Source organism: Quercus lobata, chromosome 11 (genome assembly GCF_001633185.2).
Source record: "Quercus lobata isolate SW786 chromosome 11, ValleyOak3.0 Primary Assembly, whole genome shotgun sequence".
Classification (NCBI taxonomy): Eukaryota; Viridiplantae; Streptophyta; class Magnoliopsida; order Fagales; family Fagaceae; genus Quercus; species Quercus lobata.
In genome coordinates this window covers 34,877,806-34,904,213 of record NC_044914.1, presented here as the reverse complement: position 1 = coordinate 34,904,213, position 26,408 = coordinate 34,877,806, and the positions used below count along the sequence as shown (strand labels likewise).

The window sequence follows — 26,408 nt, the reverse complement described above, 5'->3', positions numbered from 1 at the left end:
ACCACCACCTGATCAAACCCACCACAAAACCCAACCATCAATGAGTCTAACAGTGAGTAATATTGGTGGGTTATCTAGGTCTAATGATGGGTAATACAAGCAAAGTTGAGAGTATTTGATTTGGGTGTTGTTGGATGATAAAATTTGAGTTAAGATTTGGGTTTTAAGATTTGGATGAGGTTGATTTGGGTGTTGTTGGATAATAAAATATGGGTTTCAAGATTTGGGTGTTGTTGAATGAAGAAGAGTTTTTAGTGTTGATGATGGTAACCATGGGGTGCAACGGATTTTTGGAAAAAACAAATCTATCTATATATTACTAAAAGTCAAAGTGTAGCATTTATTATTGCTATACTCCTGTTGAGCCACATTAGTAACCACATCATTCATTTATTTTTATATTTTCTTTTCTCTATTTAAACTTTTCTTCCCCCTACTTTTTTTTTATAACTCTTCTTCTCCCTATTAATTCACACACCTACTATTACACTTCTTCCAACCTTTTCCTTTTCCTTTTCCTTTTTGCCTCTTTATCTCCCCATTACTTTTCCATTATACTTTCTTCCTCTTTTTTATATTTTGATTCTTCTTCTACCCATTTTATCTATATCTATAAATTACTAAAAGCTAAAGCGTAGTATTTATTGTTGCTACACTCCTATTAAGCCACATCAGCAACTACATCATTCATTTATTTTTTATTTTTTCTTTTCTCTATTTAAATTTTTCTTCACCCTATTTTCAACAAAAAAAAAAAAAAAACTCTTCTTCTCCCTGTTAATTCACACACCTACTATTACACTTCTTCCAACCTTTCTCTTTCCTTTTTGCCTCTTTATCTCTCCACTACTTTACCGTTATACTTCCTTCCTCTTTTTTATACTTTGACTCTTCTTTTACTCATTTTATTTTGTATAAATTTGATATCGTTTTCTCATTCAATCCATGTTTTTCCCATGCAAAACAATCCATATTTTTCCCATACAAAACTGTGAGTACTCTCTCTCTCTCTCTCTCTCTCTCTCTCTCTCTCGGTGAATTTTTATTCTTTCTTATAACTATAATTAAGGTTGATGCCTTTTTTTTTTTAATATGTGTTTTGGCATTGTGTTTTTTTTTTTTTTTTTTTAATATCCCATTTGAAAATCTTCTCTTTCCCTTTTATAGTTTTGGTTGAATTTTAGTTTGGGTTAATACTTAGTTTTTTTGGAAACATGAATTTGATTATGCCTACCAGTTGTTTAAGTAATAAATTATTATAAACCCTATTATTTATTCCTTTAGTTTCATTTTAATTTTGGTTAAGATAACATTGTAATTTTGTAATGAGTTTTAATTATTATGATAATATCCTTATTCCTTGAGAAATGAAAATTTTGAATAATAAATTTGAAACTTATAAAGTTTAGTTGTATATTAAGCAAATATGATACACTACAATAGAAGTTAGAAGAATATGGTTCACCTTAAAAAAATATTAATCAAACATAAAAAATAAATAAAAAAATGATATTTTTTAGAGATAAAAAGATAAGAAAAAAAATACTTGTAGAAAAAAAAAATTTTAAATAGACAATACTTGAAGTAATGGTTACTTTTTATATATTACACTACATTACATAATATTTATATTCTCACGCATCGCGTGGGTGGATCTACTGCTAGTAATAATTATAAGTGAAAAAATAATATTTAAATGTGGATAGAGAAATGATAGAGAGTTTATTGCAAAGTGTATGTAAAAAAGTAGGTAAGCAACACTGTTCATTCTCTAAACATTGAAAAAATTTGGAGAAACTGCTGGAGATGCCATAATGACCATTTAAATCTAATTAACCTCGTTTGTAATGGTCATATTTCATTAATCTAGGTGATTTTATGCGAGATTAAATTTTACAATTTATTATTCCTTGTTTAGGTTAGGTTAGATGAAGTTAGATGTAAAATAAGCAAAAAGTCTATAGACACAAAATTTGACACCTCTAATGTGGCAAATGGTTAGAAATAGGTAAAAGGTTGATATCAGTGATAGACTCAACTAAAAACTAATACAAATTTGTCATATCAATAGGTGCACAAAATTTTGTCAAATTTTTTTGTGTATGTAGCATTGCTCGTAATAGAAATATAAAAAATTTGTCTCACTTTTTGTGTGACACTTTAAAATTCATCAATCACAACTTGTCATATATTCATTTGAATTTTTTTATTTTATAAAATGATGAGTATTGTTATGTTCATAAAACTGACATCACTTTTTTATCCACCAATAACAACTTGACACTTAAAATTTGCTATGAAAATGTTAGGAATTAGCATTACTAAATAACCAAGGTTTAAAATAAAAAAATATATGGCATACCATTATTAGTGAACTAACAATACAATACTCAATAACCAAAGTTTAGATGATGATGATGATTCACAAACAATAAATAAATAAAGGTTTAGATGATGAATTACATCTTCAATTATGGCAAACTTAGGCTATTTTTAGTTTGTGTATTTCCATCACCCAAATCTCAAATTTGATAACTCAATTCTCAAATTGTGGGTCCCACCAACATTCAATTTGTTTGGGTTTGTTTCCATAACTCAATACTAAAAAATATGAGTTTGAGCTGTGGAAATTAAAATCAAATTTTTGATGTTTTCAAGTGATGAGTTCAGAGTTATGGTAGCATTCTTGTAAAATTAAGAAAAAGAGTAAGACCCACTCTCATGATTTGTCTCATCAAGTTAGACCACACGCAAAGGACAGCGATCCTCCTCCTAAATTCCTCTAACTCATGCTCTATCTCCCACCTTTCCTTCTCATCTCCAACTCAAACATCGAATTAATTTGCAAGTTCTACCCAAGCTAGAAAGAATCTGCCCACAAGCCTTAACATATCCTACTCTGATCGAGATCCACGTAGACAAATGCGAGTTTCTACAAAAGCTCCCATTAAATGCTAGAAGCACAAGTGGCTCATGACTGAATCTCGAGAGCTCCAACCCCTCATCCTTTCTAGACCAAAACCCTCAAGTTCCTCTCTCCACTATCTCTATTTCTTTTTTTCTTTTTTTTTTCTTTTTTTTTTCTTTTTCCTATGGCCAAGAATCCCTCTCCCTATTGTTGGTTGTTTGTGGGTTTGGGATTCGGTTTATTTAGGTTTGAGGGTTTGAAAAATGGAATTTTGATTTGGGTTTGGAGTTTAGAAAGAAAAGATTTTTGTTTTGGGTTATAGGGTTTGTTTCTAAATGGGTATATGTGGGTTTATGAGCTAAGTTGTGTTTGTATGTTTCCGAGGACTTAGCTAATAGGGTGTGGAGGAGAGAGAGAATTGAAAGAAGGAGTAGGAGTGTTCTAGCGAGAATAAAAGCATCCTCATTAAAGGTGCTAAAAATGCTAAATGCTGTTTTTTAGCATTTTTAGCACCTCAAATGATAAAAATCCACTTCCATCAAACATGTTAAATCTTAAAAAATTTAGCACCAAGCTACAGTGAGCTTGTAAAAAATTTAGCACCACTTCTATTAATACAAGCTCACTGTAGCTGGATTGTAAAAAAAAAAAAAAAAAAAGGTTTTTTATTCCCCCCAATGGATCTATTTCTGTTCTATCTCTCTTTCCTATCTCACTTCTTTCTCCCCTCTTCTCTCTTATCTCTCCGGTGTTTCATGGTCTGTTGTGGACCAGTGTTGTCTCTTCTTCCAAAACCCGATCTTTGCTCGTCGTCGATCACTCTCGTCACCGATCACTCTCGTCGCCGATCATTGCTCGCCGCCAATCTCTACTCATCACCGATCTCTGCACGTCGCCAATCAATAATAGCTCTTCGTCTACAACGTCACTAGCTTGTCAATGGATGTACCAGTGGTGGATGGGTATGGTTTGTGGTTTTGGATGGGTATGGTTTTGTGGTGGACCAATGGTGGTGGATGGGTATGGTTTGTGATTTGGTGGGTATTAGTGGTGCTCGACGACGGTTTAGATGGGGTTAAAGATTGGGGTGGTGGGTTTTGGCTAGGGTTGAGATCAAGGTGGTGGGTTTTGGTTGGGGTTGAAAACGAGGTGGGTGGGTGGTGGGTGGTTTTGGTTGGGATTGAGATCAAGGTGGGTGGGTGGTGGGTTTTATGGTAGCTGTTATGGCTGTTGGTATTGGGGTGAGGCTGGGCTGTGGTGGTAGCTGGTAGTGGCTAGCCGTGGGTGTGGGTTGTGTTATGGGTTAAAGCCGTGTGGTGGGTGGTTGTTATTATTATTATTATTATTATTATTATTATGCTCTTGTTTGTGATTGTGGTGGATTTGACTAGTGGCGGCAATGTAGGGTGGATGTGGATGTGGTGGGTGTGGTGGGTTCCGTGGTGGAACACCGAGCGTTTGGATCAAAGTCTAGGCTCTGATCAAGTTTGAATTCAAAGATAAAGCAGAGAATGAGGTTGTTGAGTGCCGTGGTTAGAGGTGATCTTAGGCTATGGAGGTTTTGATTTGAGAGCAGAATAGTAGAGAGAGTGAGAAGCTTCTAGACCGGGTTGAGAAAGATGGAGAGACAGTGGGAGAAAGAGATGGAGGGAGAGTGAGAAATAATAAGAAGAAATGAATAAAAATATTAAAGAAATAATATTTAAATGAAATTGTCAAAATAATAGAATGTCTTATGTTTGGTATATTGTAAAATGAAATGTTAAAATTATAAAAATAGTGTTTTGAGATTATAAATGTTAAATTTTTTAGAATGTTTGATGGTAATGTTCTAATGAGAGAGGAGTGAAGAGAGAGAAAATATCATGCGGATTGATGTGACAAGCGTATTGTTACCATTTTGAAAAAACAAACATGTGAGCTCCGGATTTTTGAGTTAAAGTTAGTCTTTAAACTAAACTGAACATTTGAGCCAAACAACTTTTTTTTTTATGGGAGAAAATGAGCCAAACATGTTTTGTTGAGTGAATTGAGAGAAAAATGGGGAGAAGAATATGAGACAGGTTGAGTTTTGAGTGATACTAAAACCAACATAGCCTTAATCTCGCTCCCCAACATAGCCTTAATCTCGCTCAATTACATTTGTTTACAAACACTGAACTCACTACCACGACTCCTTAATTGAGGCAATAGCAAACCATCAACTCTCGAACATGGATTAAATTTATAGCTTGAGTCAAAATTATTCCATTGAACAAACAAATACAAAAATAGAAAAGCTCCAAGAGTAGAGATCAATCGTATTTGACACATCGTTATTTTGACTCAAATCATATTTGATTCACAGTAACAGGGGTCCTCAATCAACCATGTGCCTTCATTTTTTTTATCAAATATTTATAATTCAATAGTTGGGGTGAAGCAATGGTCGTATCCAATAGAGACACTGGGAGACAGCAACAAATTGTGCTACCATATATTTTTTTCATGCCTAACCCAAAAAAATTGAGACTGAATTTGTTGATTGCCTGCAGCTTTTTGCAACTTTGCACTTCTCTTTGTTTGAAACCCAAAACAACCAAAAACAAAGCAAAAGGAGGTGGTGATGGCTACCAGATGGAACAGGGCAAGATCCTGGGTGCCCTATCAAACCAACAACCACAGCAAAAACATAATGACCATTATTCTACTTCCTGAAACAGATTCAAACCCTGCTAGTGGGTACACCCTACCTCAAATTCTGCCAAACAATCCAAACAACAGACTAAGATTTCCATTAAATGATTGGAGATGGGCATCAAAAGCTGAGGAGACATCCCCACTTCTATCAATACTTCACTCTATTGGACCTATATTCAATTCATAAATAATACTACTAAACAGACAATCCCACCATTTGAAGACCATTTTTCTGGGCGAGTTCCAAACGCACAATTGCACACTTCACTTTTTTGGTTATAGGGTCAGGGGTCCTGTCCTCACTTGAAATAGATACTTTCCCATTTCACAAGAAAAACATAAAAGATTCTAATTCACTATCTTTGCCAATTAGGCATCAACTCCATTTTTTAAGGAACAGTTAGGGAAGCTAAAAATTTATGGGCAGAACTAGCATAGAACCAGCATTTGATGGATTGATAATGATTCACAGGGTAACACTAACCTAAAATCTTTAGGCAGTCTCAAGCCACTCTACATCTCATTCCAATAGCAAAACCCATACACGCATATACTAAAAGATTAAGCATAATATTAGATCTAGTTTCTCTCAGGATACTCTTATCTCTTCTGTGCTCTGTCCTATACCCACTCAGACTCGGGTCCTAACCATAAAGAGCATATGAAATCAAAATACTGAGATTATAAGAAAACATCAAATCCCTCAAATTAAATCAAAATAAATAACTCAAGAGATAGTATCAAATTACCGTGGGCATTACTGCAAGTTGTATAATTAAAAAATTGTTCAAAAATAATCCAGAACAAACCAATGAGTAGGAGTGAAAAAAGCACTTGCAAGGCATATCAGGAGGCAGTATAAAGCACTCAACATATAACTAGCTCACAATTGATACTATCTGGTCATTCAACAATTAACTAGCTCACAATTGATACTATCTGATCATTCAACATATAACTAGCTCACAATTGATACTATCTGGTCAACTGTCAAACCCGAAGTTTGGACACAAAGATCAAAGTCTCAAATAATACTTTCAACAGAATGCAAAGCCTGCAATAATCAAATACTAAACAAAGACAAATCCCAAGAACCATGTGAAAAAATGTTATTAACATTTCCACATAACACCTTGTGGCAATATAAATCAATCCAAATCCCAGAATCAAGTAAAAAAAAGTTAATAACATTTGCACGAAAACAACATACCAGTAGAAACACATCATCATTGAACAGAGTACAAAGATGATAGTTTAAATCAAGCACTACCTAAGAAAATCAACACACCAAAAGAAATAACTATATCATCTATGTTTTTGGTAACCAATTAAAGCAAATTGGTTAACTCTTATTGCCAAGGAGAAATCAAATAAGCAAACCATAAAAACTCTCAATCTTCAAACTATCTATAAAAAATAATAGACTACCTTGTCTTCACCGACAACAACATGCAGAAAATGGAACACAACAAAAAAAAATTTTGAAAATAGTAGCATTAAGAACACATCAAAATCATATTCAAACAACCAAATTCCAATCTAAACAAGCTCAGACTTAAAAACCCAGATAGCAAAGTAGAATCCACCATGCACTAGAACCTAAATTCAAGCAGTTGTAACAAAACTAAAACTATGAGGTAAGCTCAAATAAAACAATAAATTTAAGCAAAGCATTCCATATATTTATCAATCTAAATCACCAAAAATCACAATTACCCAAACGCATACCATTACCCAGAAACTAAATTAGCAAAACTACTCAAAAACTAAAATAACCCATTAAATAAAAGCCTGAATTTAAGCAAAGCATTCCATATATTTGTCAATCTAAATAACCATAAGTTTCATTTGAATGAAAGCATTCTAATACCCAGATGCCAAAATTCTCAAATTACTCAAAAACTAAAACAACCCATTAACTTAACAGTCTTTAAATACTCAAAAAAAAACACCATATCCTCAAAACAACAAATAGTAAAAAAAAGCACATAACTTTTGAGCATTCGAAAATGAGAAACCGTAAAAAACAAAGTCTTCAACGGTAAGACTTCTGGAACCTAGCCCTGGCACCACGACCACCAAACTTCTTGGGCTCACAGCGCCTAGGATCAGCAACAAGCAAAGTCCTATCATACCTGACGAGAATGTCCTTGATTTCCTTCTTGCTCTGCTCGTCCACGTACTTCTGGTAAAAAGCAACCAAGGCCTTCGCTATGCTCTGGCGAATGGCGTAGATCTGCGAGGTGTGGCCACCGCCCTTGACTCTGATCCGCATGTCGACTCCGGCGAAGCGGTGTCGTCCCAGGAGGAGGATGGGCTCGTAGGCCTTGAACCTTAGGATCTCGGGCTCGACGAGCTCGATGGGGCAGCCGTTGATCTTGATGAGGCCGCGGCCGCGCTTGCAGTAGGTGACTGCCACAGCTGTTTTCTTGCGCCCGAAGCACTGGACTGACTCCACCGCATTCGGCGTTGCGGCCATTGATGCTGCCATGATGGGCTTTCTGGTGTGGTTTTGGGAACAGAGGGAAAACCCTAGTGTTTTGTTGGAGCCTCTGACTCTTGAGAATGAAGGTGAGAGAAATGAAAAGAGGGAAAGAGGGACTTATATATGGGGTTGTGCGTTAGGGTTTTTGGGCAGTGGGGTTGAATTTACTAAAATGGCCTTTGGTTTGTGAAGCACACGGTGCGTTTAATGGTTGAGACCTCCACTATTGATAGAATTCCAAAACTCCCTATTTATATTTAATTAGAATTCATTTCAACCCCCTAAATTTCAAGTTTATTTAATTAAGATTTACTTATCAATTTTTGTTAAATGTTGTGGTTAATTATTCAAATTATTAATTTTTTTTTCTTCAAATTTTTTAAATTAACAAATTTTAATTAATGATTAAAAAATATTTTCAAGAATTTTTAAAAAATAATAATAATAGAAGTTCACAAAGAGGCCTTAACTGAATAAATTTGATACTTAGAGGACTAAAATGAACGACAACAAAATTAGTGGATTGAAATAAATTTTAGTAAAACTTAGAGGATGTGTTTTGCATTTTAACCTTAATTTAATCTTATTTTTAATACAATTGATCTTGGGATCATTATCAAACTAAATTATAATATATTTAAGTTTGTTTTATATTTTCACTCTGAAAAATTTTGGTTCATTGAAACTTGTTCATGAGTTATTGATTATAAGTTATACTTATTTCATATAAAGTAAACATTGTGAATAACTAAAATATATTTGAAATTATATAATTTTAGTTAATTAGATAAAGATGATTTTGGTTCATGAACTTGTAAAAATAAAATTTACCAATCTTTTATTGTTATTATAAAATGAACTATTTATATATTAGTAATGCAAATAATAATTTGATATATTATGAATTTATTTATATACTTACACAACCAATCTCAAGTGTGTATAAGTATTATGTATATTTAAATCGAGTCTCGTACTCAAGAGTTTGCTCACAAAAATATTATTATGCTTGAGATATTCTTGTTTAATAGTTGAACTTAAAATTATCTTCCAACTTGGCTCATTTGTTGAGTCAATGAACAAAATTTTTCATGAGCTTCATTAACACATTTGCCTCCATGTTGCTTAATTTAGTTGTGAATTTATGATTCTATGATTGCCCTATTATCTTCTTCTTTTTTTTTTTTTTTTTGGAGAAAAAAAATAATTTTTGTTCTTTCAACTAGGTTTATGGAATTTAAAAAATAAGTTTAAATTTAATAAAAATGTGGTATAAAACCCAATATTTACACCCTCCAAGAATATCCTGCCACATCAAATGTTCTTAACTTAAGCAATAGACACTTTCACACACAATTCAACTGTATAAACAAAATCAATTTTTTTTATTTAAAAAAAAATAAAAACCCACCGTCGAGCACTGCCTGGTTTCCACCATCACCAAAACAATCGTAAAGGTTTATTTTAATTTATTTCAACTTTGTTTGGAGGATAGAATTGTGTGTGAAGATAACAATTTTGCTTGACTTAAAAAATATAATGTGGCAGAAAATTAGATATAGGCTTGGTTCATTTGTTGAGTAAACAAATATATAATAAATAAACTCTCAAGCTTCATTTACACTCCTACTTTTTTTTTTTTTTTTTTAATGAAATGATTGATTTAGTCGTGATTCTGTGATTTTCGTCTTTTTTTTTTTTTAACAATAACTTTTGTTTTTTCATTTGGTTTATGAAATTTCAAGAATAGTAATCGTATTTTTTTTTAAGGTAAAACTTAAGTACAGTACTTAAATAATGTTGTTTAGGTTTACCTTTTAAGATTCTGCGATGTGGATTTTTCTTCATGCAATGAAAGTGTATTTTTTAGTTAAGTAGCCACATGACTGAATTTTAATAAGGAAATTTAAGGAATAACACCTAATATATTGTACCTAAATTTTGTCATTTTTTAATATAAAATTAAGCAAATAATCACATCTTGATATTTTGTAAGAAATAAAAACAAATTTAGTCTTTTGTATATATAAACAAATCAAATTTAGTTGAAAATGAAATTTTTTTTTGCTGAAAGTGTAGGAAAAATGTTTAAAAAAAAACTGAATAGTACAATGGAACATATGAATAGTATCAAAAAGTGTAGTGAGACCCATAAATAATAACTAAAATAAGCTGAAAATAGAGATAAACTGAAAAATTCAGCTTATCCCAAATGCACACTTAGTGTGCGTTTGGGTAGTGCTTAAAAAATGAAAATCATTTCACTATTCAGCTTATTTTTGCTACTATTCATGGGTCTCACTACACTTTTTGGCACTATTTATGAGTTTCACTGTACTATTTCAACTAACTTTTACCTTTATCTACAATACTTTCAGCAATAATTTTTCAGTTTCAGCAAAATAAGCGGTATCCAACCATACTTTTAGTCTACATGCGAATATGAACACTTTTTATTTTTCTAGAAACACACCATTAAGGACACTAATATGTTTTTCTCAAAAAAAAATAAAAAAAGAAAGGACACTAATATGTCATTCAAGTGGGTTCACTTATAATTTTTTTTTATAAAATGTCTTACTTAACATTATGGTCTAGTAAGCATTAGCATTAGGGGTGTAAACACCCTCCAATTGCTATTTCACAACCCAAGACAGCAAAAACCCACTTTATCCGAGTTTGTATATTTAAAAAAATTTGCAACCTATGAATAGCAAAGACAACCTATGAATAATAAGGTTGCATATATACAACCTTACTATTCATAAATTGTAAAGAAAAATAATAATATTTAATCTAGTGGTTGTGTGGGAAGAGAAAAGGATAGTGGAAGAAAAAAGAGAGAATAATATTTTTTTTTTATTTTATTAGGTAATTTATATTATTTTATTAGGTTGTATGTAAAAATAAAAATTATGATGTAGAGTGAGTTATAAAATGAGTTAGTAAAATAGATAAAGTGGTATTTAAGGATAAAAAATAAGTTTTTTTTTTTTTTTTTTTTACATCCTTGGATGCTAGTGCTCTTACCAGTAAGAGCATTAGCAATGAGATTGCTAAAAGTGCTAAAATCTATTTTATACCCCAAACACCAAAATAGCACTAACATCCGGGTTGCCATTGCTTGCAAATTTTAGATGTTTACCACAGTAAGTTCTTAAATTTAGAAATCATTGTATTGAGTTGTAAACTTAAATCCCCTTATTTAACTCTCTCTATTAGATTGATGATGGTGGGTTTTGAGATCATGGTTTTGCTGATGGGTGGTGGGTTTTCAAGTCATAAAAAGAAATAATAAAGGGTTAAAGTTTCAAATCTCATGTTATCTTAGACGGAATGTCATGGTTGGAGTTACTAGTGTAGTGTGAGGGTTTTTTTTTTGTGTGTAGAATTTTAAAGAAAAATGTAGGAAATAAAGCATTTTGAGTCCTTGTTCTAACTTCAAGTTTTAACAACTATCACAAATTGACAACGTCTTAGTGCATTAACATCGGGGTGTGTAAAAACCCCCCAGTTGCTATTTTACCAATTGGAGTCTTAAAACCCCCCACATCCGAGTATGTAAACTTTTTTTTTTTGGAAATTGCAATTTACCTACCTGTGGTTTGGCTCGTTTTAACAATGCCCACCTGTGATTTAGAAGTTGTCACTTAACCCACCTAAGGTGGGCTCCGTTAGACCCCCGTTACCCACCTCTGTCCTTTCCATTAGAAAATCTCATTTACTATATAAGCCAAAATTAGAACACAATTAGAACCCTAAAAAACGACTGAGCTCTCTCCCTCTCTCTCTACCTTCGAACCCTCAAAATTCCCCAAACCCATTTCCGCTATATCAAGATCCCTAAAAAACCCCAAACCCATTTCCCTTTGTACTTCGATTGCCTAAGCTTAATCCCCGATCATGTCTTCTTCAAGTTATTACTCGGGTTCCAGTCACCATTCATGCTCTGCTGACAGTTGCCGGATACAGACTGCTCTGACCTTGAACAATTTTGGGATAAGGTTTTATGGGTGCAGCTACTATGATGTGATGAGTAATAGTTGGTTTTCATATTTTTTTTCCTTTTTTAGTTTTTATTTTTTATTTTTTATTTTCTGGTTTTGTTGGCTTTATGAATAACCCTAATTTGATTTTGTTTGTAGGATGATGAACCTACTTGTAAATACTTTAGGTGGTTGGATGGCAAAACATGTAAGTGTGGATCCAAAGTTGCACCCATTGTCCTTGAAAGATTCAGCATGTACAAGAATCAAGCAAGAGTTGCAGAGGAAAAGGAAAAAGAGGCTATTGATAGGGAAACAGCAGCTATTAAGAGGGAAAACAAAGCCAAGCGAAGGGAAGAAAAAGCTAGAGTGAGAGAGAGGATAGCTAAAGAGAAGTTACAAAAGTATAAATTTGCACTTGTTGTGTCATGGGGGTTTTTTGCCATTTTTTATGTGTTTTCTGGTAGGATGGGAGAATTTGGAACAAAGGCATTGTGTCTGCCTTGAAGGCAAGTTGTTGTAGTTATTATATAGTTTTGGGTACTACCACTTTTGACAAGTGTATTCCATGTATTTGGCACTATATAATGTTGTTGTTTATTTAAATAGAGTATGCAATTTGTTCTTTATGTGATGTGTTCTTTATGTAATTTGTTCTTGTTTATGTAATGCTACCTTGTTTGTGTAATGTGTTCTTTATGTAATGTAATCTTGTAATTTGAATAGAGCATGTTGCCTTATTTATGTAATATATAATGCTGCCTTGTAATGTGATCTTGTAATTTGAATAATGCGTGCTGCCCTGTAATGTGTTATTTATGTAATGTGTTCTTGTAATTTGAATAGGGTATGCAACATGTTCTTTATAAAGATTGTGTATGTTATACATCAATTGGGTAGGTAAGGATATGCACCCCACAAGATTCTGTTTACATCAATTGAAGAAGCATAAAGGAGTATGTTTTCAAGTAAGACCATTCCATACATATATATTAATAAGCATTGTTCAAAAACTGCCAAATTTCATCTAACATTAATGGCTAAACACTGACAAATTTCATCTAACCAAGAGTATCATTCAATACTATATATAATAAGCATTGTTCAAAAACAAGTAGACTCCACCTAACATTAATAGCTAAATATTGCCAAATTACATTTACATAATAGGTGGTTCTGTCCCCACTAAGACAATAACAAAATAACTTTACAGTATAAAATTCTACACAATAGCAAAAAAACAAAAAAGTGGTGACATGCCATTATCAGACAAGCACAATAACAAAAAAAAAAAGTAAAGTTTCTGCTTCCACATTCTCCAATCTTCATTTCCCAAAGACTTTTTCCTTACCTTTGCCCCTGCCTATTGAGAACATTGCACCAGATGTCTCAGCTCTTATTCCACCTCCTCTCCCATATGAGAACAGATGTCTGCTCCCAACTACCTTTGGTGGTACCAACCCCCTTCGAGGCTGTAAAATATATAGAAACTCCATATCAAGATCTAATCCAGTGTTTTATGTAAGTATAAAGGGTGGTGTTTGTGTATATACCTGAGATAGAGGTTTTCTTGTGTCACATGTTTCCTTAGGAGTACGAGAGATGGGCTGGAACCATTAAGCTGTGGGTGCTTTACTTGCTGGTGGTCTGCTTGAATCTGCTGCAGATGGTGGTGGTCTGCTTAAAGCTGAAGCAGATGTTTCAGTTGGTTGCCTCAGTGGCTGCTTTTGTGGCTGGTTGACTTGCTTGATGGATGGTTGGCTTTCTTGTTGAATGGCTAGCTACCCCACTTGTTGGTTAACTGGTTTTCTGAATGGCCTTCTTGTTTACTGGTCCAGGTGGGTGCCTTGCTTGTTGGTTGACTGCCTTATTTGCAGATCTGGGTGGTTGCCTTGCTTGAATGGTGGTTGCCTAATTGGCCTTCTTATTTGCTAATCTTGCTAACTGTCTTGCTTTCTCATTGGTTGCCTGGTTAGCTGCCTGAGTGGTTGGCTGCCTTGCAAACCTCATTAGTGGTTGCCTAGGTGGCTGGCTGGCTGCCTGCTTGGTTGGCAAACCAGGGTGGTTGCCTTGCAAACCTCCTTGGTAGTTGCCTAGGTGGCTGACTGGCTGGCTGGTTGGCTGCTTGTTCCTTGTCCCTACAAACATAATTGTCTTGCATCAGAGATAAATTTGTAATATAATTGTCATAGTAAACACATTCTTGCTTTACTTACAAAATTTTTTTGCCTCTCAAGTCTCTGCCTCCTTTGCCATGGTATCTCACCAGTTATTCCAGCCTTACATCTTCTTGAATTATGCCCCTCCTGATGGCAAAATTCACATTCTATAAGTCTATATAACTTAGAAACTTTGTATGGGTTGTTTGGCTCATTTGCATCTTTCTTCCTTTTCATTGGTGGCCTGCCTACAGGCTTATACACAATTGGAGCAACAAGGGCATGAAGGTTGGTTTCAACCCATTCATCTTAGACAGGTAGTGGGGTAATCATCTCCTTATATGCAGCTATATAGGCATCCTTTCTAAAGCATGCATGCACATAATCCTCAAGCCTCTCCAGGTTTTTATAGATTGCTGCAACACCATGCTTACATGGGATTCCTGTCAAATCCCAAATTCTACAAGTACAACACTTTTTTGAAAAGTTAACCACATGCCTCTCATACTCATTATCAACCTCATATATATAGCATCCTAATGGAATAGCAGAAAATGACTTAGAATCAACTTTCAATTGCTCAAGCTTCTGCACTATGTTTGGACATATGTCACGAGTGAATTTTTCAATCTCAGACCTCTTACTGTACATTCTAATCATCAACTTAACCCTAATCCACTCTAGAATGGCAATGATAAGTTTATCCCTAACTTCTAGTATCATAGAATTAAATGACTCACTGAAATTGTTCACATAACAATCAAAGATGGCCCTTGAAGTGAAATGTGACTTGGTTCATTGGGTTGGTTGGATGTCTGCTAGATACTCTCATGTTTCTTTCTCCAATTCCTTCATATCTTGCACTCTCTTCTCAAACTCCCTAATTGTTGTTGCTGCAGCACACCTCCATAATGCAGCCTTCAATTCTAAACCCTTGAAGTTTAACTTAAAGTTGTTACAAATATGCTTTATACAAAATCTATGTTCAAATGTCGGAAACAACATCTCCATGGCAGGTACCAATCCCTGATTATCATAAATACAATAAAAAAACATCCAAAGAACAAAAATGAACACAATCTTCCTAAGAAAAAAAACAAAACTTTCAAAAAGCATAAATGTAATGATTAAGAACAAATAACAGTATCAAAAAACAAATGAATTGTTGTATTACCTTCTGCCTATCTGAAATGAACACCAGATTCAGCTCATCTTGCCTCCCAATATCATCTGCAAATGTTTGTAAAAACCACATCCAAGAATCATTATTTTCTTGCTTAACTACACCTAATGCAACAGGGAAAATATTGTCATTCTCATCACTTGCAGTTGCTGATAAAATATGTCCACCAAACTTGCCCTTCAAGTGGCAACCATCTAATCCTATAAGTGGCCTGCACCCTCCAAGAATCCAACTTTTTGTGCATTGTATCTCACATACATCCTCTTGAACTTGGGTTGTGTGTTAGGCTCAGTAATCTCAGTTTGCAAAATCACCTCACTCCCCACATCAGTTACTCTTATCATCTCTGCATAGTCCCTCAACTTCCCATACTACAACCTCTCATCACCTAGTATGAACTCTCTAGCTTTCCTTTTAACTCTGTACATTTGATTTATGCTCAAGTCTACATACACATCCTACATAACTCGACGCTTCACACCAGAAACTGCCCAATCAGGGTTTTTGTTGAAATCATCCAAGTATTTCCTAGCCACATATGTAGAAGTAACTTGGCTATGCTTGAATGTCCTCCCACATGTACAAGTTGAAACCATGGTCTTTATCTAGAAAGTAAACTCCCCTGCAATCTGTGATGCATATACCCTCCAACCACATTCATCAGTGGACAAAAACTTTGGTCTTCTCATTAAGCCTGAACTTAATGTCCACAGGCTTCCTCACTGCATATTCCCTCAGGGCAACCCTAAACACCTTCCCATTTGGGAACTTCATAACCTTGCATAATTCTGGGTTATTCATGCCAGTCTTCTTATTAAACTATGGATATCTCACCCTTTCATTCTCATCCTCTGAACTATTTATGCTCCTAGTGTCATCATCATCAAGAGCTTTTTCAGCCCAATCATTATTATCACCAGCTTGATCACTTGCAACAGCTTGATCACTGGCAGCAGCTTCTGGTCTCTCTCCATTATCTGTAACTGGCTTTCTCACACCATCTCCTTCGTTTACATTTTCAGTATCTTTTTCATGCTCTCTCATATTGGGCATCTCATTGTTCTGAGCACCAAATATGTCATCAGGATAATCTGGTCCTTCATACCCTTCATCTAGCCAATCAGGTTCATCAGCATGAACAACTTGATCACTACCAACAGTGTGTCCATGGGTAACATGGTCATCCACATGCACAGCTCCACCACAACTGCCATCCTTTAAACCCTCAACATGTTCTGCACTAACATCATATTGGTCAACCACAGATGATCTAATAGTATTGGTCACCTCCTCACAATCAGTATCATCATCAATATCATCATTTTCATCATTCATTTCCCATGACTGGTCTACTGCAACTGGTTGATCTGGTTCAAGTATAGGTTCTTCAATAGCAATTGGTTCAACTTCAGGTTCTACACAAAGTGTGATTTCATTTGTTGGCCATTCAGCATGTAGTTCACACATATAGGTCACATCATCATCTGAATTAATTAACCTTAATCCTTGCTCTAAGTCACCACTAGGTATTAAATAATAAATCCTACTGTTAATGGTTCCCCCAGCCTCAGCACAAATGTCTTGAATCTCAAAATGACTTAGTAGATTTGGATCAACATTAGCCATTGTAGATACCTCACCACCTACATACTCTAAACTAAGGTTCCACTCAAAATTCCCACTATGGTGAATGGTAAAATCAAAATGAATTTCAGTAGCCACCTGCAGGAGTTAAAACACATGCACAAACAACAGTAATTAAATACATAACCAGCACACTCATAGAGAGCAACAATGACAAAAGCAAAATAATTTCAGTTGCACAACAAACACCAAGTAACGTGAGGTCAGAGACAAGAAACACAACCAACTAAACGATTTGTCTCCATAGGACCACAGACAACCTAAAGATGCATTTAACCAAAATATTCCTAGGGACCACAGTCATCAATGTCAACTATAAAAGAACAAAACCCAACAATGGTAAACCACTAATTTTATGACAGAAAAACTTTAATCCGAATCACCTTCATCAATCGTTACACATTGAAAAAGAATAAACACAACAATGGTAAACCCTAGAAACTCATTTCATACCTAATATAGAGGAAAACCCAAGCTTCAGCTTCAACACACCTCCTCCTTGCTTGCAAGTGTTCGGGGATTAAGCTTTGGCAATCAAAGTAAAGAGAGAAAGGGATTATGGGTTTGGGGATTTTTGAGGGTTCGAAGGTAGAGAGAGGGAAATAGTAGAGGGTTCTTTTTTAGGGTTCTAATTGTGTTCTAATTTTGGCTTATATAGTAAATGAGATTTTCTAACGGAAAGGGCAGAGGTGGGTAACAGAGGTCTAACAAAGCCCACCTCAGGTGGGTTAAGTGACAACTTTTAAATCATGAGTGGACATTGTTAAAACGAACCAAACCATAGGTGAGTAAAGTGTACTTTCCCTTTTTTTTTTTTTTTTTTTTTTTTTTTTTACATCCTAGCTACAGTAAGAGCAACCACATCAGCTCGTAGAAAAGATTCCGTCTATTTTACATAAAAAACCTACTTTTTCTATTTTACACTATCAATTTTACAAAATACTCGCATCAGTTTATCTATTATACATACTTTTTTATTAAAATAATTTTTTTTCTCACTTTTTATTATTATTTCCCACCTACCCCACCTAACCCAAAAGTATCTGCCTCTCACTTTCCCTTAACCCACAAAGTCTCCGCCCCTTTCTCATCCCTCAAAGTCTTTGCATCTTTTTTTTTTTTTTTTTTTTGACAGTTCGAAAGCTACAAGGAAGAGAGAAGATGATGATGATGAAGATGAAGATGATTGAAACATAAGGAAATCCCTCATCTCTCTCCTTAATTCTCAGATCCCTTAAGTCTCTGCCACCATTGGGTTTGTATTTGATTTTGATTTTGGGTTTGGGTTATGGGTATTCAGTTAATGGTTTAATTTTGAGTTAATTTTCTATGGATTTTGGGTTTGATTTTGAGTTGATTTTGTTTTTGGTTAATTTTGAGTTGGGCTTGGGATGGGTTTTCCAATAGGGTTTGAGTTTATTTTAAGTTGTTTCGTGTTGATTTTGAGTTATTTTTTGTTCAATTTTGTTGATTTTGTGTTCGGATTATCAAATGTTGAAATGGGTTGTGGTGGTAGACCGGTGATAGTTGGGTGGTGCTGTGTTTGTATTTGGTTGATACTTTCTTGACCGATGTTGGTCTATAACAAAGGAGCAAGAATATAAGGGAGAAGAGAAAAGTCCAAGTTCGTTTCAGAGTTCGTTTCAAAGGAAGAAGAGAGAGAAAAAAAGTGAGCCAAATTTGAAAATTATTAAAATATCAAATACACGAGCTACAGTAACCGTGCATCAAATTTGAAAATTATTAAAATATTAAATACACGAGCTACAGTAACTGTGCATATATGCACGGTTACTGTAGCAATTGTGTATAAATACACAATTTTACACCCACTGATATGAGTGTTTTTTTGGCCAAAATGTGTAAAATGAAGGGATTTTTGCATTTTAGAAGATTATGCACCCATTGATGTAGATGCTCTAAGTATGGGTATTTAGAACGTATTGTAGCTAGTATGTGTAAATAAAATAATATTATATTCTCTATCTTTCTCTCACTTTTTCTCTTTGTCTTCCTCCTCTCTCTCTATTCAATCTCTGGCTCTCTTCCCTCTTTCTCTCTTTTGTCTCTTCTCTAATTTTTCTCACTCACACGGTGTTTTTTTTTTTTTTGATAACCTCACGTGGTGGGTATTGTTGATGGAAGTAGTAGTGGGCATAGTTGTCAAATCATGAATCGATTTTTGATTTTTTTGTATCATGTATCGTATCGAATCGTGTATCGTAAAATACACAAATACCTAATAAAATTATAAAATAATATAGATATATATGTATAAAAGGTATATTTATTATAAATTCAAAATATTTTCAATTAATGACCAATTTAATCATTACTTTTGTAATCAAATTTAACAAAACTAACTAAATAAATCAAATTAACTTATGTTTATAATATGCACATTCTAATTTATTAAACTCAGAAGTGATAATACATGATATATGAACCAAAATAATAATATATTTTCATTATCTTGGCAAATCAACTCCATATAAGTTAATGTTATCATCATGTTCAACATCTTGCAAAATTTTTTTTTCATAGATATTTTCTTCATTATTATCAACATTTACTATTTTTTGTTGTTTTATTCTAATAATTTTTTCTTCATATTTTTTCTTGGCATTCTAGATTTTTAGACTCATAATAATAATAATAACAAAATAACAAAATAATTATATTTTCATATAATACATTTGTGGGGACCGATCGATTGATGGGCCCATAGGGTTCAGAATTGGTTCGGGATTATTGGGCCCGTGGCCCATCCGAGGCCGTAAACCCATCCGAGGGCACCATGCTCCTCGGCAGTATGCGTCCGAGGACGATCGCATCCGAGGACGATTAGGACGTGGTCTCACTGCGATCAGGTCTCAGAATTAGGTCACCACAATGGATGGAGTAGCTGACTAAAGATGAAAGAGATAAGGCAAACAAATATCTGTAACTACAGCTGCCTCCACATTAATGACCTCTCAACCAACTCTCTGACTGCATTAATGTGGAGGTGATACCTGAACAGTAAGGAAGCAGCCTTACAGCTGCCCATAGGAAGTTCCAGGAGATACCAGATGGGACAGGAAGAAATCCCCCGGACACAACCAACACGTGTGCGGTAAGGATAGAGCGCAAAGGGGAGTATATAAACTAAAAAAATAACCTGAAGAGGGGGATCGGAACAGAAAAAGAAAAAAGAAGAACAGACATAAACTAGAAAGAAGAAAGTAAGAGAAGAAAGAGGGAATCGCACTATTCACTAAAGAAAAACATCCACGATACCAATTTTTAAACTTTGATCGTACTGGAGAGTAAGTCTTTGGAGGAAATATCATAGTTAACCTAGTTCTTTACACCTACGCTCTAAAATCATATTGTCTGGGCCTTTTACGTACGAACCCACTACTGCTTAGGTTCGTCACCAAATTGTGTCCTTACAACATTATTAATAGCATAGAAAATAAATTTGTATATATGAAATTGAGTGTTATGAGTATAGTCTAAATTTTGTAGGAAAAAGAGAAGGAAGGAAAAAAAAAAAAAGTCATGGACTTGCTATTTTATTAAACTCAATTAAGTTTCCCAATAATTTTGTGTTCAAAAATTCTAACAACTTGTTTAAATCAAATAAAACCACAAATTTTAATAAAAAAAACTCATTTTAAACCCCTATGTCTATGTATCATACGATTCACCGATACGATACGATTCATACGATACGCATCTATGTATTGGACGATTCATGAGCACTTACGATACATCCTTACGATACGAAACTTTTTGTACACGATACGATACATATCGTACGATGCATATTGCGTATTGTACGATATTGACAACTATGGTGGTGGGTTTTATGGGTATTGTTGATGGAGGTGGTGGTGGGTTTTGTTAGTATGTTGATGAAGGTGGTGGTGGGCTTTGTGGGTATTGTTGATGGAGGTGCTAGTGTTTGTTATGGATTGCTTTTGAGTTTACTGTTTGAATAGGGTGGTTTGTGGTGGTTTGCTTGGTGAATAGTGGTGGTCTATGGTGGTGGTTTGTTGAGTGAATAGTGGTGGTCTTGGTTGGTAGCAGAGGAAAGAGATGAGAAACACACATATATATATATTTTTTTATTTAATAATATTTTTGTTGATGCCCTATTTTGACAAAGGGCCTAACAGCAGAAGAAACCCAACAATATAGAGAAGGTGAGAAATGGAAAATAGTAAGGGAATAAGGAAACAAGCCCAGCAAGCTGAAATGACAGGATTGATGGCTGGCAAGCCCACAACAATAAAAAAGAGGTAAAGAAGAAGTAAACGGGCCGATGAAGCCCAAAGAATGAAGTAGTAAGCCCATGAGAATAAAAAGAGTTAAAGATGAGGTAAATGGATCGGGGAAGCCCGGGAAATGAATAAGTAAACTCAATGGGTCGGTCTAAAGGCTAATAAGCCCAAAAAGTAATAAGAGGTAAAGATATGGTAATTAGGCCGAGGAAACCCAAAGGATCTAGCAAAAAGCCCACCGGAGTAAAAGAGATAAAGAGGAAGTAAACAGGTCAAGAAAGCCCAAGGAATGGAATAATGAAATGGGCTAGCTTAGTAGGAATGTTGGCCAACAAAGCCCAAAAGAGATAAAGATGTGAAAGTGGGCCTAAGAAGCTCTTAGCAAAAGATTGACAAAGAAATGGGCTGGCATGGCAAGAACGTTAGCCTACAAGTGCATGGGATAACACAAAGTAAAAGGGAAGGTAAAGTTATAGCAGACACGATGAAGTGATATGATAGGATCAATAGCCAAGAGGCCCACATATAAAAGAAAGAAAAACATGGGCTCGACAGGAAGATGAGGGCCTTTGTCCAAGCAACGCTTAGTCCAAGAAGGGATAAAAGGCAGGGAACATGAGCCCAAAAGCCTACACATCCTTCACGCCACAAAAGATAAACACCAACTAGAACGTACTGCAGAACCAAACAAACACAAAGGCAGCAAAAATGGTCTGAAGGCTAGAAAGAAACAAATTTAGAAGGAGTGGAGCATGCACAGAGGGCCAGGGCACCATCTACTTATACCCAGCCAATACATGGGAGGTAGGCCACGGGTCAACGTATTTAGAGGGTGTGGTCTGGCGGTGGAGAGAAAGCGGGGGTCTATTTTGGGGTTACTACTCAAAACTTCACTGGGGAGAGATGTCTTGCTGGGATGACATCTTGCCCAAAAGAATTAAGTGTAGGCTGAGACCACTTAATGCATGCCATAGAAGTAGGTAAAGAGAGTCTTAATTAAGGTAGTGAAAAACAGAGAGGGATAAGAAATAAGTCAAGCAATTTTATTTGGGAATAGGGAGTGGTGTAACCAACACATTCAGAGCAATGGTAGTGACTGAGTAGCTGGCAGGCCAATGGGCAGTCTCGGAAGGACACCAAGAAGGAGCCAAAAGAAGTTGAGGGGTAAAAATGGTAAATCCCACCATGACAAATAGTATAAAAAACGGTAGTTGTGAACAATAAAAGGGGGATGGAATGAATGAAAGAAGAAGATGTAGAACAAGAAAGAAATGAGAGAAAAGAAAAGAATATACAAAAATCAGAGAGACATAAGTGGTGGGAATAAAGGCATACATCAATAAACCATATTTTTCTCTCCCTCTTGACAGACTCACTCTCAAAATGATTGAGAAATGAAGCTTGAATCATTTAGGCCCTTTTTTCAAAGTGCATAACTTCTATGACAGAAGCCTTCCTTGAGGTTACTCACATTGGGGATTGGTTTCCTTCTTGAACTTGCATCTGCTAAGAAGCTAGGCCTACTTTTCTGGTAGACAAGCTTTTATTTTATGCTTTTGGGTGATTAGTTTACCGTTCTGTTATTAAACTGTTTGTTGTAATGTTATCTCTATTTGTTGCATTATTCTGCCATAACCTTATTAAGCTACTTCCTTTTATTTCGGTGTTAATGTCATTTGTGTAGTATTATAGTTATTCTGTCATACTGTATTTTTGCTATAACATATGTAACTGTTGTTCCTACTGTAGGCACGCTGTACACTCAATATCTCTGCCAGAAATCGTCTATATTGGGACGGCTTGACTTGTGCACAAACTGGCCTAAAGTGTATTTCATTTAGGCTAGCCCCAACTCTCTTACCTCAGACCCACGAGTTGCAATATAGTAGGAGAGATTAAAGCCCAATAACACAAAAGGCCCACCACAATTTTATTGTGTAGTTATATTATTTTAATCAGTTGTATGTAAAAATAAAAACTGGGATGTAGGATATATTGTAAAGTGAGTTGGTATAATAGATAAAACAGATTTTTAAATGATAAAATACAACTTTTATGCCATCCCCCATCGTAATGCTTAAAATGCTTGTTCTTAACTTAAAGTGGCATTTCGAATGAGCTTTTTTATTGGCAAATTTTCTTTGGTTATATATAATTAATCATTGATATTCTGTATTAAACTTTAACTTTGACAAATACAATCAAAGAGAAATTCACATGATTCTTGAGCAAGTATCAATTAATTGTACTCTTGAGGGTATTTGTCTGCAACTTGTGAGCAAATACCATCTCAAGGAAAAAGATTGATTTTTTATTTTATTTTTTTTTAAAAAAAAAAAACCAACTCAGTTAATTCATTTCATGTCAGTGGCAGAGCCACGTTGAGACCAAAATTTTTGAAAAAAATTGTTTAATATATATATTTGGTATGAATTATTTCAAAATTTTAAAATTTTTACTGAAGTGCACGTAGCTTTGGCCCCCCTTCCAATTTTTAAACAAGGTTACAACACCATTAACGATAATAAATTGTATAAAACAATGAATTATATTAATTGGACATCCAAAAACTTATAATAAAAACATTTATCTTAACAACCATCTCAAAAAATAAACTCCTCCTTCAAAAAATAAAAAATAAACTTGAAAACAAAAAATAAAAAAGTTTTTAATTATGCTCCTTCCTCTTTTAAAACATCAAAATAAATAAAAATCGGCTCCTTCCTGTTAAAATTTTTTAATTCAAGCTTACTTTGGAGTTAACGGTGGAAGAAGGCTATGTTTTGCAACAATCATGGTGCCAAGTAACAACATGCATTCTTCAACTTCCTTCTAAGACCACCACAGTAGATTGCACTACCAATAGATTTGGATCTGGGATTCTGGGTAGATAGGCTCCTCCTTTTTACTTTTCTTTATGATTCTCATAAGTCGTATGTTCTGCAATTTATAAGTGAGTGTTTGGATTACACTAAACATCTACGATTGTGCGTTTTGCTAAAAAAATATGGGTCTTATGGTATTATTTATGAACCTACAAAAGTCATTCAAATGCATATTTCAATATAAACTTAGGTCCCATAGCATTATTCACATATTTAAAAATTATTTTATTATAGTATTTTCAATTTTCAGCAATAAGTGATATCCCAATAGACCCTTTAATTTTAATAATTGTACAGTAAGTGTGCATTTGCCTAGTGTTTCAGCTACAATTGGCTTTTTTTATCCCACGACACCGTTTATGTGACCACCAAACTCAGCAAAACACGTATATCTATACATTTTTTGGTCTTACAATATTATTTACACTTTTAAAAATTATTTTACTATATAGGTCCGTTTGGATACAGCTGAAAACTGAAAAGTGAAAACTGAAAAACACTGTAGCAAAATAATTTTTAAACGTGTGAATAATATCGTGGAACGTATTTTTAATAAAAAAGTGACTGAAAAATAAAATTTGTGAAACCATGAACAGTACACACCGTACACTGTTCATAAAAAAAGTCAAATATTAATGTTACTGTTTATAAACAATAATTACAATAGTAAATAAACAGTAAAAAATTGGCCTGAAACGTGCCAAAAAAACTGAAAACGCAAAACGTGCGTTTGGGAAATGCACACGTAGAGGCCGTTTGGATTCAGCGTTTTCCGCTGAATCCAAGCTGCGTTTTCTGAAATTTTTTTTTTTTTTTTTTTTTTTTACTTTAGCCGCACATTTGGACTAAATCAACTGTGAACAGTGCATTCGTGCACTGTTCACGGACCCACAAATTTCATTTTTTATCAACTTTTTCATTAAAAATGGGTCTCACGATACTATTCACATATTTAAAAATTATTTTGCTACAGTGTTTTCAATTTCAGTTTTCAGTTTCAGCAAAAATAAGCTCAATCCAAACGAACCCGTAGTGCCTGTTTGGATTCAAATTATTGTGGCGTCTGCGTTTTTGTTATGTGGTTTTCTCTTTTTTTTTTTTTTTTTTTTTTTTGTTCAGCCCACATTTGTTGACTTTTCAACAGTAAATAGTGAATCTATATATTGTTTATGGACCCACAAATTTCATTTTTTAATAATTTTTTCATTAAAAATGGGTCCCACGATACTATTCACACATTTAAAAATTATTTTACTACAGTATTTTCAATTTCAATTTTCAATTTTAGTAAAAATAAGCTCAATTCAAACCAACCCGTAATATTTTTAGTAATAAGTTTCAATTTGTAATATCACCCTAACCCATGTGTACAAGTTAAAAACCAGCCACTTCAAATACAAAGTTTAGTGGTGTCACATCATAACAATAGTAGCATCTTTTTTACTTCCCAAGTAACATGTGCCCGTGCCGTGCACTCTTCTTCAATTTTTTATTTTCCTTTTATCACTATTTTTCTATTTTTCTATTTGTTATTAAATTGATAAAACATAATTTCATATAACATATAAATATAATATATTATTATTAAACTAATAAAATATATGATACATCTTATGAAGAAAATAACGTAATGTTTGATGGGTTTATTTTATTATGTTAATTTTTTATGCACTTAATAATTGTTTGTCTAATTTTTAATAATCTTCAATCTATTTGTAATTCTTTATGTCAATCATTATAATTAATAAGTTGTAATTAATTTGAATATCTAGGTTTATAAGTGATTCATTCTTTTTTTTAAAATGATGATAAGTAAGAAAATTCTATATTTTTTTTGGTCCTAATGTTAAAACTTCAACTTCCCGTTAATGTTCTTCAAATAGCACACAGAAAGTTATAAAGTACTAAATTTGTGTATTGAGTTTTTTTTTTGAAAGGAATTTGTGTATTGAGTTGTCTTTGTAGTACTGTTTTAGACAAATTCCTGGCCACTGTTTCATGTCTTTTCATTTATTGAGCTAAAGTTCCCCAACCATAACGGTGGTTCCAATTTTATCGAGAAAAAAAAAAAAAAACCATAATAGAGACAAAAAAAAAAAAAAAAATGTCGATGTACTTTTAAAATAAAATTATTATTCATTATATTTTGGTGATCTAAAATACTTTTTTTTGACAAATTTGACAATGATCTAAAATACTTAATTGTACATA

The 26,408-nt window shown here is 34.0% G+C and overlaps 1 protein-coding gene across 1 annotated transcript; it reads right to left on the bottom strand.

Moving 5' to 3' along the window:
* Positions 1-7,371: 7,371 nt before the first annotated feature.
* On the bottom strand, positions 7,372-8,174 carry LOC115969641 (40S ribosomal protein S16-like). The gene has a single exon (XM_031089342.1). The coding sequence runs from the start codon at positions 8,076-8,078 to the stop codon at positions 7,623-7,625; it is 456 nt and encodes a 151-aa protein (XP_030945202.1). The 5' UTR covers positions 8,079-8,174; the 3' UTR covers positions 7,372-7,622.
* Positions 8,175-26,408: the final 18,234 nt, after the last annotated feature.